General features: G+C 35.6%; 1 protein-coding gene and 1 long non-coding RNA gene across 2 annotated transcripts; both read left to right on the top strand.

Moving 5' to 3' along the window:
- Positions 1 to 326: 326 nt before the first annotated feature.
- LOC132610482 (bidirectional sugar transporter NEC1-like) lies at positions 327 to 2,239 on the top strand. Its single transcript, XM_060324794.1, has 6 exons — positions 327 to 467; positions 556 to 592; positions 703 to 916; positions 1,044 to 1,205; positions 1,378 to 1,497; positions 1,680 to 2,239. Exons 1-6 carry the CDS (start codon positions 422 to 424, stop codon positions 1,926 to 1,928), a joined length of 828 nt encoding a protein of 275 aa, XP_060180777.1. The 5' UTR covers positions 327 to 421; the 3' UTR covers positions 1,929 to 2,239.
- A 5,591-nt stretch (positions 2,240 to 7,830) lies between these two features.
- LOC132611194 (uncharacterized) lies at positions 7,831 to 11,801 on the top strand. The gene is made up of 2 exons (XR_009571500.1): positions 7,831 to 8,026; positions 11,648 to 11,801. It is a non-coding gene; the product is annotated as an uncharacterized LOC132611194 (long non-coding RNA).
- Positions 11,802 to 13,134: the final 1,333 nt, after the last annotated feature.

The raw sequence follows: 13,134 nt of genomic DNA, 5'->3' as shown, positions 1-13,134 counted from the left end.
AACTCCTATCAATAGACTTATATGGATGTTTAACAAACTTAGATTCAACACAGATTTCACATTTTAATTTATTACACTCGAATTTAGGCAATACTTCTAAATTAATCAATTTTCGCAAGGTTTTGTAGTTGACATGTCCTAAACGAACATGCCATAAATCATTTGACTCCAATAAGTAAGACGAAGCTGAATTCTTATTAATATTGTCAACAACCACTACATTGAGTTTGAAAAGGCCCTCGGTGAGGTAGCCCTTTCCTATGAACATATCATTCTTACTTATTCAAGTGGCAAGCAATCTTTATCAGCAATATCTCACTTTTTTTTTTCTATATAAACGTTGTCTCAACACTTTGTTTTCCCTCATGGTTTAAGGCTTTTCTCCAGTTAGCTCTTGTATTTATCACCAGTACACCCAAGAATGGCGTTCACTGCTTCTCAGTTGGCCTTTGTTTTTGGCATTCTTGGTACTTAATTAATTCTTCATGCCTCTACCTTTCCATTATAACTCACATCTTTTTACCAATTTTATACTTTTTGCTTGGTCTTTTTCAGGAAATGGGGTGTCGTTCTTGGTGTACTTGTCCCCAATGTAAGATGGAGTTCAAGTCTCCTCGATCCAGTTTCTTATTTGTTTTTTTAATTCTGAAGAATATGCCTTAATAATATTCTTATATATGTGCAACTTTTCTTTATTTACAGACCAACTTTCTATAGGATATATAAGCGAAAATCCACGGAAGGATTCCAGTCTATACCTTATTCGGTTTCGCTATTCAGTGCCATGCTTTATTTGTACTATGCTTTTCTCAAAGAAAATAATGGCACTTTGCTGATAACCATTAACAGCTTCGGAACAGCAATTGAATTGATATATCTCACAATTTTCTTGATATATGCCACCAGAGAGGCCAAGGTTATAATACAATTCAATGTTTATATTTGAGGGTTCAAGATTTATATTATTACCGCTAAACTTCTTACATTTTTGAAATTATGAGTACAAAATGAGATATTTATTGATTTTTTCGGATGATTTGCAGAATTACACTACGAAGCTGCTGCTTTTGTTTAACATAGGATTATTTGGAGCAATCGTCGGCCTGACATATATATTCGCCAAAAGTGACACGCGACTCAACATCGTCGGTTGGATCTGTGCTGTATTTTCTGTTATCGTTTTTGCTGCTCCTCTTAGCATTATGGTACGTTAAATTAATAATATCATATGATAAATTGTCGCGCTTGCAAATTTCTACATTCTGTGGTTCGTTGGTAAGAAAATTAACTGAAAATCAAATCGACTATATATATACACCACTTCAACTATATATTCTTTAAATTTTGCCTAATATAAGCATTTCTTTCTTTTTGCAGAAACGTGTTATCCAAACAAAGAGCGTTGAGTTCATGCCATTCCCACTTTCTTTCTTCCTCACAATTTGCGCCATCATATGGTTTTTCTATGGTTTTTTGATAAAAGACATGTACATTGCAGTAAGTAACCTGCTTTATTTTCTATTTTTCTAATTTTAATTTTATGGATAGTTATATGTAGTTAGCTTTTAATTGATCTGATCAGACGAAAATAATTTTACGACTTATGCCTATAGAAGTTAAATTCGTTCAACTTTTATACGCTAACATATTTTTAATTTTCCTTGTTATTGGATGAACAGACGCCAAACATTCTAGGATTTTTATTCGGAATTACACAGATGATACTGTACGCGATCTTCAGAAACAGAAAGCAACAAGTCCTACCCGACATTAATCTAAACAATCTGAAAGAAGTCGTCATTGACATTAAAGTGGTGGTGCTGGAGAATCAAGAAAAAGCTGATGATCAGAAAAAGCAAGAAGAAGTTGATGGTGCTCATGAAAAAATGGATTTTAGTAATAAGCAAGAAGTTGGACTAACAACATGAGAAAATTAATCCACGTCCATTATGCAACGTAACCTATTTATGCTTTTGCTGATTGGCTTAAGAAACTAATATCAGAAAGAAAAAAAATAATGCACCAAGATTTAAGCTCTAGGTGTATTTTGGCCTTGTACGAAGAGAAACTTTGCCCCAAATAGCCAAAGGGGTAGAAAGATGTAAAGGGGGAACTTATAATGTAATATCAGATGAGTGCATGCTAATGTATAGGTAGTTACACTGTTTATCGCTTTGCTATTTAAGAGTTGTAACTGCTTCCATGATTTGTCGTTATATATAAATCCTGGTTGAATTTATTAAGGGTTTTCATTTTACTCTTTCCATTTTCTTTACTTGTCTAGTTTGCATTTTACACTCCCCTTAGTAGAACATTAATTGAGTGTATATTTTACTAAATTATCCTTATTAAGAATATTTTAGAAATCTAAATATGAACTATTACTTCCTCCAATCCAAAATAAGCGAACTTTTGGGGCGTGTGTAAGAAAGTTAATTAATGTAATTAATTAAAGAGTCATTTGATTATCTTATCCTTTTACTTTTCCCAAACTTTTTTTAAAAGTAAAAATAGTCAATGTTAAAATTTGAAAAACTCATTTAAGAGAAGGGTAACTTTGAAAAAAATTGACTAGTACCTCTTTGGGCTTTGAAAATTCATTTATTTCTAATCAAAGAAAAAGTGCTAGAAATTCATTTATTTTGGACGGGAGGGAGTATATTACTCCAATTAGATTGGAAAATGGTTACTTAATGAAAAAATATAAATGGAAAAACATTAATTCTCTTTGAATTGGTAAAATGAACTAGTCAAAAGAGAATTTATTTTTAGTGTCATGAATAAATAAAAGAGAAGAGAGGAAGTAACTTTTATTCTCTATGTTTAGTAAGCTAGCAAATACTCTTTATCTTCTACATATGAATTGTTCCGTGATTTCATGAAGCATGCTCCCTTGGTAATTTTCTTGACAATAGAAAAAGGTGTGAAATTGGAATCGTTAAAACTCAATTTATGATTAAAGGAAAACCCATCAAAGGGAAAAATCTAAACCATCAAAACCAGGGGCGGATCTACGTGTAAGTGACCCGAACACCCTCGGCAAAAAATTACAGTGTATATATAGGGTAAATTTTCTGTATTTATGTGCATATATTAACTTTTGAATACCTTCGGCAAAAAATTACAGTGTATATTTAGTTTTTTTTTTTCTAACACTCTGGATGAAAATCCTGTATCCGCCACTGATCAAAACATGTGACATATTCTAAGAAACTTCTTTTGAAACAGAAAATGACTAGAAACTTCAATGACGTCCATTTGGTAGAAAGCCAGCTTCCATTTTTTTTTTTTTGCTTCCACGAGCAAAAAAAATTAATTACTCTATTTTACTTTATGTGACTAATACTAAGTTACTATTTAAAATATTAAAGAAATTTTCTTTAATTAAATTAATAACAATTATGACTAAAGTATTTTTATGTACGTTTAAATATGAAAATTAAAAAATACTTAAATTTTTTATTTGATTTCACGCAAAACAATTTCTCTTGTACTCCAAATATCAAATCACAAAAAATAAAACAGAAAGAGTAATTAACTAACAATTTTGCATCATCTATAAGGCCCCTTTAGTGAGAAGTAGATATGAGTAGCTATTATCTATCTGTTAGTGGAAATTGAATGGATTTTCTCTAAAGCCCTTTTAGAATTTTGCGTTTTCTACTTTAAGTAGATATTTCGTACTGAAAAAAGTTTATTTGCTTAAATTAAATGTTTGAAGGTAGAGATTTGAACTATCTACTATCTACAGTCACTGACTTGATCACCAAGTACGAAACAAAATACAATATCACACTAAAACAAGAAAGAAAATACTAGGAAAAAAAACAATACCATAACAACTCGTCATCCAGTGACAAAGCCACAAATGCATTATAAAAAAAAAAGGGACCCACAAAAAAAGGTTAAACAGTCTTCCCACACCACAAGCCCATTCAATAACGTCTCAATCTCCACAACCAACTGAAAAAAATAAAGCACTAAACCCAAACGAAAAAAAAAAAAAAAAAAAAGAGAGAGAGAAAAGGTCAGCATAAAAGTAGCCCGACGGCATTTAATGCAAACTCAAATTTATCCCCTACAATACAACACCTGGAGTCAGATGATAAGACTACGGACGAGTACAAAAAAAGAAAAGAAAAATCCAGCAAAATTTAGTGTCCTTAATACTACTCAAACTGAAATAAATTATCCAATCACATTTAAGACAAAAAAACATCCTTTCCTCTTCAGCTTCTCTGACAGAAAAAATGATTATTCCTCCATCTTGACAGTCGAGGACATTTAAGAAGCTGAAAGACCGCCATTGATGGGAAACCTACACTCATCACCAGCTTAAAAAACCACCATAAACTCATCTCCATCACCCCATATCTCTACGCATAGCACATCAAAAGACAAAAAAACCCAACAAAGCTGTGACAATGCCGTGCCACTTTCCACCACCAATACCGCTATCAACACCAAGAGAATCAATACCACCAGATAGAATACCTAAAAGTCCATCTTCCAAGCTCCACCGACATCTCAATTCACTCACCATCCTAATCTATTACGTCGAAACAACGTTCCTTACGGGAGAAGCCTCCAACCAAGTACCACCACTGGTATGGAACCTAGAGTTACTCCAACAACATGCCCTTATGATGTTGGAGAATACCCACTGGCTAAACCACTTGATAAGCCAGGGATTATACTCTCATTAGCAAACCCAAACAACACTGTAAACGCTGCAAGTGCAAGAAATAGGAGCACTGTAAATCATCGACTAACTGAGCCTTTTCAACAATGCACCAATGAAACAGCCAACCCCAATGGAAGAGGAAGCACAATCGAACCCCAACCTTTACCCCAACATCAAAACTTATCTCAAGAGGACGAGAAAATCAAATGGATCCCCTACCCCTCTGTCGGAGATCATGGATATAGGGGTGGACCCAGCTTACCCACTAGAGAAGGAAGAAGACCAAGTAGTCCCTCAACTGGATCCGGAGCTCTTGTTACTTATACCGGAAGAGAAGGAGAATTTCTACCATTAAGCAATCAATGACGAGGACCATACAATATGGACAGACTACAATTCCCATCTTTCAGAAGAAGATACAATCATAAAGCCATTCAACGAAATAGGGATATAGATAGATTTTATACTTTTGATGTTCCTTGATGGATCTGATGTACATAGGGATACCCCCAATTCTTTTGTGAGCTTATTTGGAAATCCTACCAACTATGTAATGAATGGAGCGTGTTCCATTCAGGTAGGTGAGGGCTGTTTCTGTACAGCCTCTCTTTGATATGTACCTTATTGTTTATTCAATAATATCAATTTTTTTTTTTTTTTTTTAAAAAAAAGCAATCAATGACGAGTAGGAGCCAATCACTCTAGATCTGATTCCCCAAAACTTGACTCCGAGGAGCTCTCTATCGATGTCACTACATGAAAACGAGGTAAGAAGATTCATAGTGACTATCCCGAGGGAGGCTCTAAGAGTTGCTTTCAACATCAGGAGTTACCCCCTGACACTACTACACAAATATGTAATGTTAATGATCCCAACATTACCGAAACAAGAGATCTCAATGACAAAAGAAGCATCTCACCCGCTGTTAGCGCATCTGGAGATGTCACTGGCTCAGGGGGAAAGTTCAATCTATGCTCCAAACCCAAAAAATAAAGTACTCTTATGGAATTGTAGGGGCAGTAATAACTGGTTTTAAAAGAAACTTTAAAGCTATTGTAGAATGGAACAACCCTACAATGATTTGTTTGACTGAAACAAAAATGACTAACCATGACCCTCTCTTGGATCTTATTAAGTTCACAGATAGGTTTGAGATAAGTTGAGATGGCTACTCAGGAGGAGTAGCATTCATGTTGAAGAGCAATGAAGTCACAATCGATCCAGAGATACATGTAAATGTGCAAGTAAACCTTTCATCACCTTCATGGATGCTTTTCTTAATATATGCCAAAACCACTTACAATAATAGAAATTCTTAATGGAAAAACCTTGAAGCAGTGGGAAAACATTGCAGAAAACCATGGCTTCTCTGTGGTGACTTCAATGTGGTCACCTCAGCAACAGAAAAATACGGGGGTAACCGAATAAATAACTCTAGAACTTCTACTTTTATAGAATGTTTGGACAATATTGATATGATAGATCTTGGTTTCACGAGAACTAAATACACGTGGATTAATAAAAGAAAACATAGGAGTAATATCATTCTTAAAAGACTAGATAGATTTTTTGCTAATTTAGATTGGGTGTGTATTTTCCCTAACACGACTGTTACACACCTACCTCGTGCACACTTTGACCACTGCCCTACTGTACTATATACGGATAGGCTAGTAGGAAAACCCCAATTCTTCTTCCGCTTTGAAACCATGTGGCTTAGACACCCGGACTTTGCTTACATGGTGGACCACCATTGGGATAATAAAGATAACTAGAAGTAGCCATCAACGACTTTACCAAAAATGTCCAAATCTGGAATAGGGACACTTTTGGTAATATTTTTTATAAGAAAAAAATTTTACTTGCTAGAATAGGGGAACTTCAAAAAATGGACCCCACAATTAAAAATAACTACCACAATGACCTTGACGAAAACCTCATCCAAGAATTTAAGGATATTCTAAAAAGTGAGGAAGATTTTTGGAAATTCAAATAGAGAGTTCAATGGTTTAATGAAGGAGATGCTAATATTAAATTCTTCCAAACCTTTACTATCCAACGACATAGGAAAAACAGAATTATTGGGGTTATGGACAGTGTTGGTAATTGGAACCACAATATTAGCGAAATAAATAAAACTATCTACAACCACTTTAAGGGCACGTACACTATGGGCCTTATCAGCTATAATACAAAACTCTTCAATATTACTATTGACACCTAATTTTTGACCTTTCATAATTTATTTTAACTAATCAGAGTCCTTGGATATTAAACCGAATGAAATATTTATTTTTTCAAGTCAAAATACTTAGATAATATTTTTCCATTTATTTGGAAAGATACCTTCTATAATACTATGAATCATTTGAAAAATTAATTTACATATTTTTTGCAACAATTATGATACATTTTCTAAATTTTACAAGGACAAAAATAATTTACGAAAATAATTTATTTAATTAAAAATAATTTACGAAAATAATTTATTTAATTGTTTAAATTGGCAATTAGCAAGTATCTCGCTCTGTTTGATTCAAGAAATTTGATTAGTTAAATGAATTAATCATTTTTACCCCTCAATTCACTCTTGCGTATTCAATTATTGGAATTTCATCATAGTTAATTGAGTGATTTAATTATGATTAATTCCATAAAATTGCTTGTTGTGTGGCTAATTGGCTACAATTGAAATAATCAATTGCTAGTTTAAGTATGGTCATCAATTGAAAAGCCAAATCCATGGTTTAACCCAATTGAGGTCATTATTGCAAAAATAGCCTCTTAATTGTTTGATTAGCTTAAAAGGCCAAGTCCATTGGTTTGATAAATTGAGGTCATTTTTGGCAAATTTTACTTTAAGTTGGCCATTGGACCAAATAAGGCCATAATTTGAGTAATTTAATCTTAGATCAAAACAATTAAGGTCATATTTGCAAATTTGAGCCCACTTGCATAATTAGCCGCGTTCGTTTAAGTTGTCTAATTGTTCAATTAATCATTTTTTACCATATTTGTGGGAGTTGAATTAATTTTCTTCTTTAATTATGGTCATTTATCAAATCAGTGTCAAAATTCCTGTCGTGTAATACCCCTACTCTATTCAGTCTCAACCCCAAAAAACCTCTAACATCTCTCTCTCTCTCTCTCTCTCTCTCTCTCTCTCTCTCTCAAAGGGTTAAATCATAGCGCCGCCTCCATCACCCCTCTTATCTCTCCCCATCATCATCGCCTTTTATGGCAAAATTTCAGGTGAGGTAAACTTTTGCCAGGTTTTGCTAGGTTTGTGTGACTGTATGAGGCAAAACATTTAATGCTTTCTCCGTTTTTCACCAAACACGGTATAGTTCTTTCCCTCTTTCTATTTCTTTTACTTTCTTTATGTATAACAGTCAAAGCTCTGAAATTTCTTAATGGTTTTTGTTTACACCTGTTTGAATCTATGAAATTTGATTGGTTCTTGACGAATCATATGGATTGACTCCGATTAAGTCAAATCCGACCCTTCATTCGTTGATATAATCAATCCCTACTGTTGGATGTGATTGAGAGAAGCAAAATGGTATACTCCCGCATCGACAGATATAGGGTTTCAACGATTTTGGGGGTTTCTATATATATATATATATATATATATATATATATATATATATATATATATATATATATATAAAGAACACCAATCCTTCGTTGTTGACACACCTTGGCAACTGAAAAACTCATTCGCATACTAAAAAATTCGAAATACCTAGGGTTTCTAGCAAATTGCTTAAGATCCTTAATTTTTTGGATTAAGTAAATTTAAAGGGTTTTATTTAGTGTTTTTCTTGTTAATTGTGGCTGAGTTCTGGGATTTTAGGGAGGAAAAGGATCTTTAAGTTCATTCTTGACTCAAGGATTCACTAGTAAGAGGACATTTGGGCTACCTCTCCGCCTCCTAAAAAACCTATTGGGCCAGAGGCCCAACTGCATTTCTTCATCGAGTCCGATTGTGCAAAGGAAAATGACAAGGAAGCTAATATATTGAAGGCCCAACTATGGGTGAAAATAGTAACTGGTGGGCTTAGGTAGGCCCACCAGCATAAACTTTGTGCATTTACGTTCATTTTTATATGTGTATGTATTTGTAAACACTTGGAAACTATTGAAACCCTTAGGCATGTGTAGAACCTAGGAAACGCATAGTATATTAGGATGTCGCCTTAGTCTTTTCTAAAAAGCTTGGTCAAGACAAATTTTGGATGAAACCAAAACTTAACCTGAGTTTGAGTTTAAAACTGGTGTAATGCTATGGTTAATTAAAAGTGAAATTTGGTTAAAGTTGGAAACTGGATCAGTAATAAAACAAGGTCAAATGACCTTTTTTTTTTTAAAGTGACTTAGTGACAACTTTGGGCCTTCCGCCCCCTTTAGTCAATCGGATAAATATTTTCGGGCCTAAAGCCCAGATTTACAGTTGTGAACTATTTTAAAGTAGCTTTGAATGTATCCGAGTTGTAACAAAAAATAGACCTGTTTCCAAACCGTCTTGTGACCGCAGAAATGGTAAAATAAAAAAAGAAGGGAAAAGACATAAAAATCCCCCTCAAACTTGTACTGAGATATCAGTGAGACACTTATACTTTGCCCAGGGAGGGGGGGGCATGGGTCATAGGACCCCCTCAGACTATTTTAAACTGAAATATAACCCTTGAGTGATGATGTGGCACGTCAATTGTGCTCACTTTAGTATAGGCGTGTGTAAGGCAAAAAAAAAAGTCAAAATTGACTGATGTGTACAAATGTCAATTCTTAATTTAACACTATATTTATTAATTTGATTTAATCAATATTTCCTCTCTTTAACCCCTTCCCCTCTATTTCACCTTAGTAGCTCAGTCATGGCAAACACATAATTGGCCGCCCCTCGAGTAACTTTTATCTTCTCCTTTTTTCATTATTTTCACCCGCAATATTCTTTTTCATTTGCAGCACCTTAAAATCTTCCCCCAAAAGACACACAACATATACAAAAGAAAAAAGGTCTCAATTTTTTCAATGTAACGACCCATCCGGTCGTTATTTAATACTTCGCGAAACCTGTACCAAACTGAGGCCTGAGATCTTAAAAGATAAGCCCTATGGGGTGTTTAAATGATTGATAGCTGAAAAAATCAGTTTCGGAAAGAGTTAGAAGTCGTGGGCTCGGGTGAGCTTAGTCCGTAGCAGCGGACCGAGTGCCGCCACAGCAGTCCCGCTGTAGTGAGACATGGTCCGCCACAGCGGTCTTTCCGTAGCGAACCTGATTCCCGCAGCAGCGGACATCACGGACCAGTGGAAACGTTTTCTCACACTTAGTTTTATATTTCACCCTCTTTTTAATAAAATACCCTTCAAGGCTGCTGTTTGGATTTACATTTAAGAAAAACCCTTGACATCAAGAAAAAGAGGCTTCTCCAATATTCTTCACTTCTTCTCCATCAATTATCATCTCTTGCGGATTTCGACTACAGGCTAGGAAGGTGGATACTTCATGGAAGTTTGACTAGCTGCTCCTCATCGAGGTAGGTTACGGTTTACTTGAGTTAGACTTTAATTAGTGAGTCATATATATGTAAGGAATTGATGGACGAAAGCATGATTAGGTCTTCAGACATAGAGTTCGGATATATATATATATAGTTTAAGGGAATTTATGTGTGTGTGTGTGTGTATAGTAACTGGGGTAACAACGAATGTATAAATGGGTACTAATTTCTATAAATTATTGATGTCGACGTGTTACTAATTGGGAGAGATCACTTGTCGCTATTAAGGGAGGTTACCTTGCAGGTTAGAATAAATATTCCGAGGTATATTTAGTTCCGCAATGAATTGTTGAGTTATTTGCAATATTCATACGGCTATTCATTCTTGTCAATAAAAAGGGTTGCATTGGGTGAGTTGAAGCGAAGGCATCATAGTATTACGCCCGTCAAGGGCATATTTTCTGACATTGATCTTATTTATTAGCAGCATTGCATATGTTTGAGTGTAATTATTGAATACTGTATGCAGTGAAAAGTATGAGTAAATATCAATTGTACTACCCGATTTTATGGTCGAGTTGGGTTGAATATGAGGTATTACTTGATAATCGATCATTGAAAGTGATGGGACAATGAATATATATCTATCTATATATATATATATATATATATATATATATATATATAAAGGTACATTTGATCGGGAGTGAGGATAAGACCTAGATTATGGGCTCATGGTCGGAGGTTCGCTCTAGAGCGAGTGGTACATGGACAGCATGGGTTCCTTGCAGGTCATGACTATTGGGCAAAGACATTAATTAGCATATATGTATAGTATGTCTATGGGGCCATTGCATTGCATTGCATTACATACCTTCATATACTTTGTTTACATGTTGTCATTCCACTGCATTTGCATTGTGCATCTCCTATAATTGTGTTGAACTATCTGAGGGGGTTCTGATCATGCATGAAGATGTTGGCGTAAGAATAAATTATTAAGTTCTCGAATTTTTGTGTTAAATCTGATGGATTTAGAGAGTTACAGTGTTTGCTGGAAGTATGATGAGTACATTCCATGGATGCATCATACCCTAGCGAGTGAACCGGATAGAAAACTCTAAGGCTAATAATCAGGGAGTAGACGTTAGTGGAATTGATGAGATAATTATTAATTATTTGGCCCTAAAAAAATACGAAGTAGGACGACACTTGACTAGTTGGATAGCTAGCGATACTATAGGAATAAGGGAACTAGAGTAACCAGGAGTTAGAGAGGTGAGTTCATATTGGTGTAGTCATCTATACAAGGATTCTTAGGGGTGTACGTTGACTTGTATGTTTATCTTATTGATTTTATATTGTGTTACGTGGACTACTATTAGTTGACCGATGATGCTTACCAGTATGCGTGGTGTATTGATACTACTCTTGCTACGTCCTTTTTGGGTGTAGATGTGTTGCAGGTTGTTACTTGAAGTTTCTCTTAGTGAATTCCCGGACATATCTTCCTACAGCCTTGCTCATCTCATTCCAGGCAGAGGCTATGTCATTTATTTGGTTTTATTCTTGTGTAATAGGAGCTCTTGTACCTATTTAGACCAGATCCCGGAAACGTTTCAGTTTTCTTGTATTGATAACAGAGTCCTTATGAATATTTTTCTTCAATTGTGATCATTAATTATGTTACTGGTAATTGAAAAACATGTTTGAATATTGGATTATTTGGTAAGGGTTCGCCTACTAGGTAATAATACGGTAGGTCCCCGCACGGCCCATAATTTGGGTCATGATAGTTAGTAGCAGAGCCTAGGTTACCAGTCTCACAAGTACAAGAACAAATGTCTAGTAGAGTCTTGTGAAATGGTACAATGACGTCTGTACCCATCTGCAAGAGGCTAAAGGACATCTAAAAATTTTACTTTATTCATTTTATCGTGCTACTCCAATATCTAATCTCCTAGTTGAATCCAATTGGTATATGGGCGATTCCAATTGGTATCTTGACGGGCTAATTGGTATCTATTGATTCGAATTAGTATCTAATTATAATGATCTAATAAATACCTTCTGTGGGTATTTTATGTGCTAAGTGTGTGAATGGATGTAAATCCTACTGTCGGTATTAAATGGTTTAAATTGGGTATGTGTATTAGAAGGGTTAGGAAATTAAGAATGTGTTGGTACTCGTTGGGCGAAATCCGTGTTTGTACGCGCTAAGCAAACAAATGAGCCCCTGCATGCCCTAAGTTGGTGGGCATCAAAATTCACCCACTGACACTGTAGCTTCGCTGCAGCGGTGTGGGAACTGCTACAGCTAGCTCGCCACAGTGGATCACTGTTCGCTATAACGGACCCAAAACTTTCCCACAGTCTCGCTATAGCGAGGACCTTTTCGCCATAGAGCTTTCGCTGTAACGAACAAGTGACCGCCGAAGCAGTGCCCGAACCAGTGAGCTCCCCTATTCCGTATTTTTCTCAACCTATTCATCCATCAATAAAATTCAAAGGAAAGCCAATCTTCAAAGCAAGGCCTACATAGAAACATCCCGCCCAACTAGAACAATTGTCTTACGAGTATCCTTAAACCGGGTCACCCGCATCAAAAATAAAAGAAAATTATCCAAACCAAAGCTAGTAGATTGTCTTAAAAACAAACCCTAGAAGGGCAAATGAGAACCAAGCTGATATAAAGGGGGGGGGGGGGGGGGGGGGGAATCTCTAAGCCACTCCCTTACTGGTCGCCTCATCACCTCCGGCATCTGAGTCGCTAGAATGTTCGCTGCCAAGTCCAGACGTACTTAGGAAGGAGAACTGCAGGGCATTTTGAGTGGTCACCTTGAGGAGTTTCTTCTTCGGGGCTAGGGTCTTCAGTGGGCTCTTAATGCCCTTCCACATTGTTACACTTCGTAGTTTGGTACGCGGAAATTCGTAGGTGTTGG

This window comes from Lycium barbarum, chromosome 9 (assembly GCF_019175385.1).
Source record: "Lycium barbarum isolate Lr01 chromosome 9, ASM1917538v2, whole genome shotgun sequence".
NCBI lineage: Eukaryota > Viridiplantae > Streptophyta > Magnoliopsida > Solanales > Solanaceae > Lycium > Lycium barbarum.
Note: the sequence above shows the minus strand (reverse complement) of the source record. Positions and strands in the feature narration are given on the sequence as shown.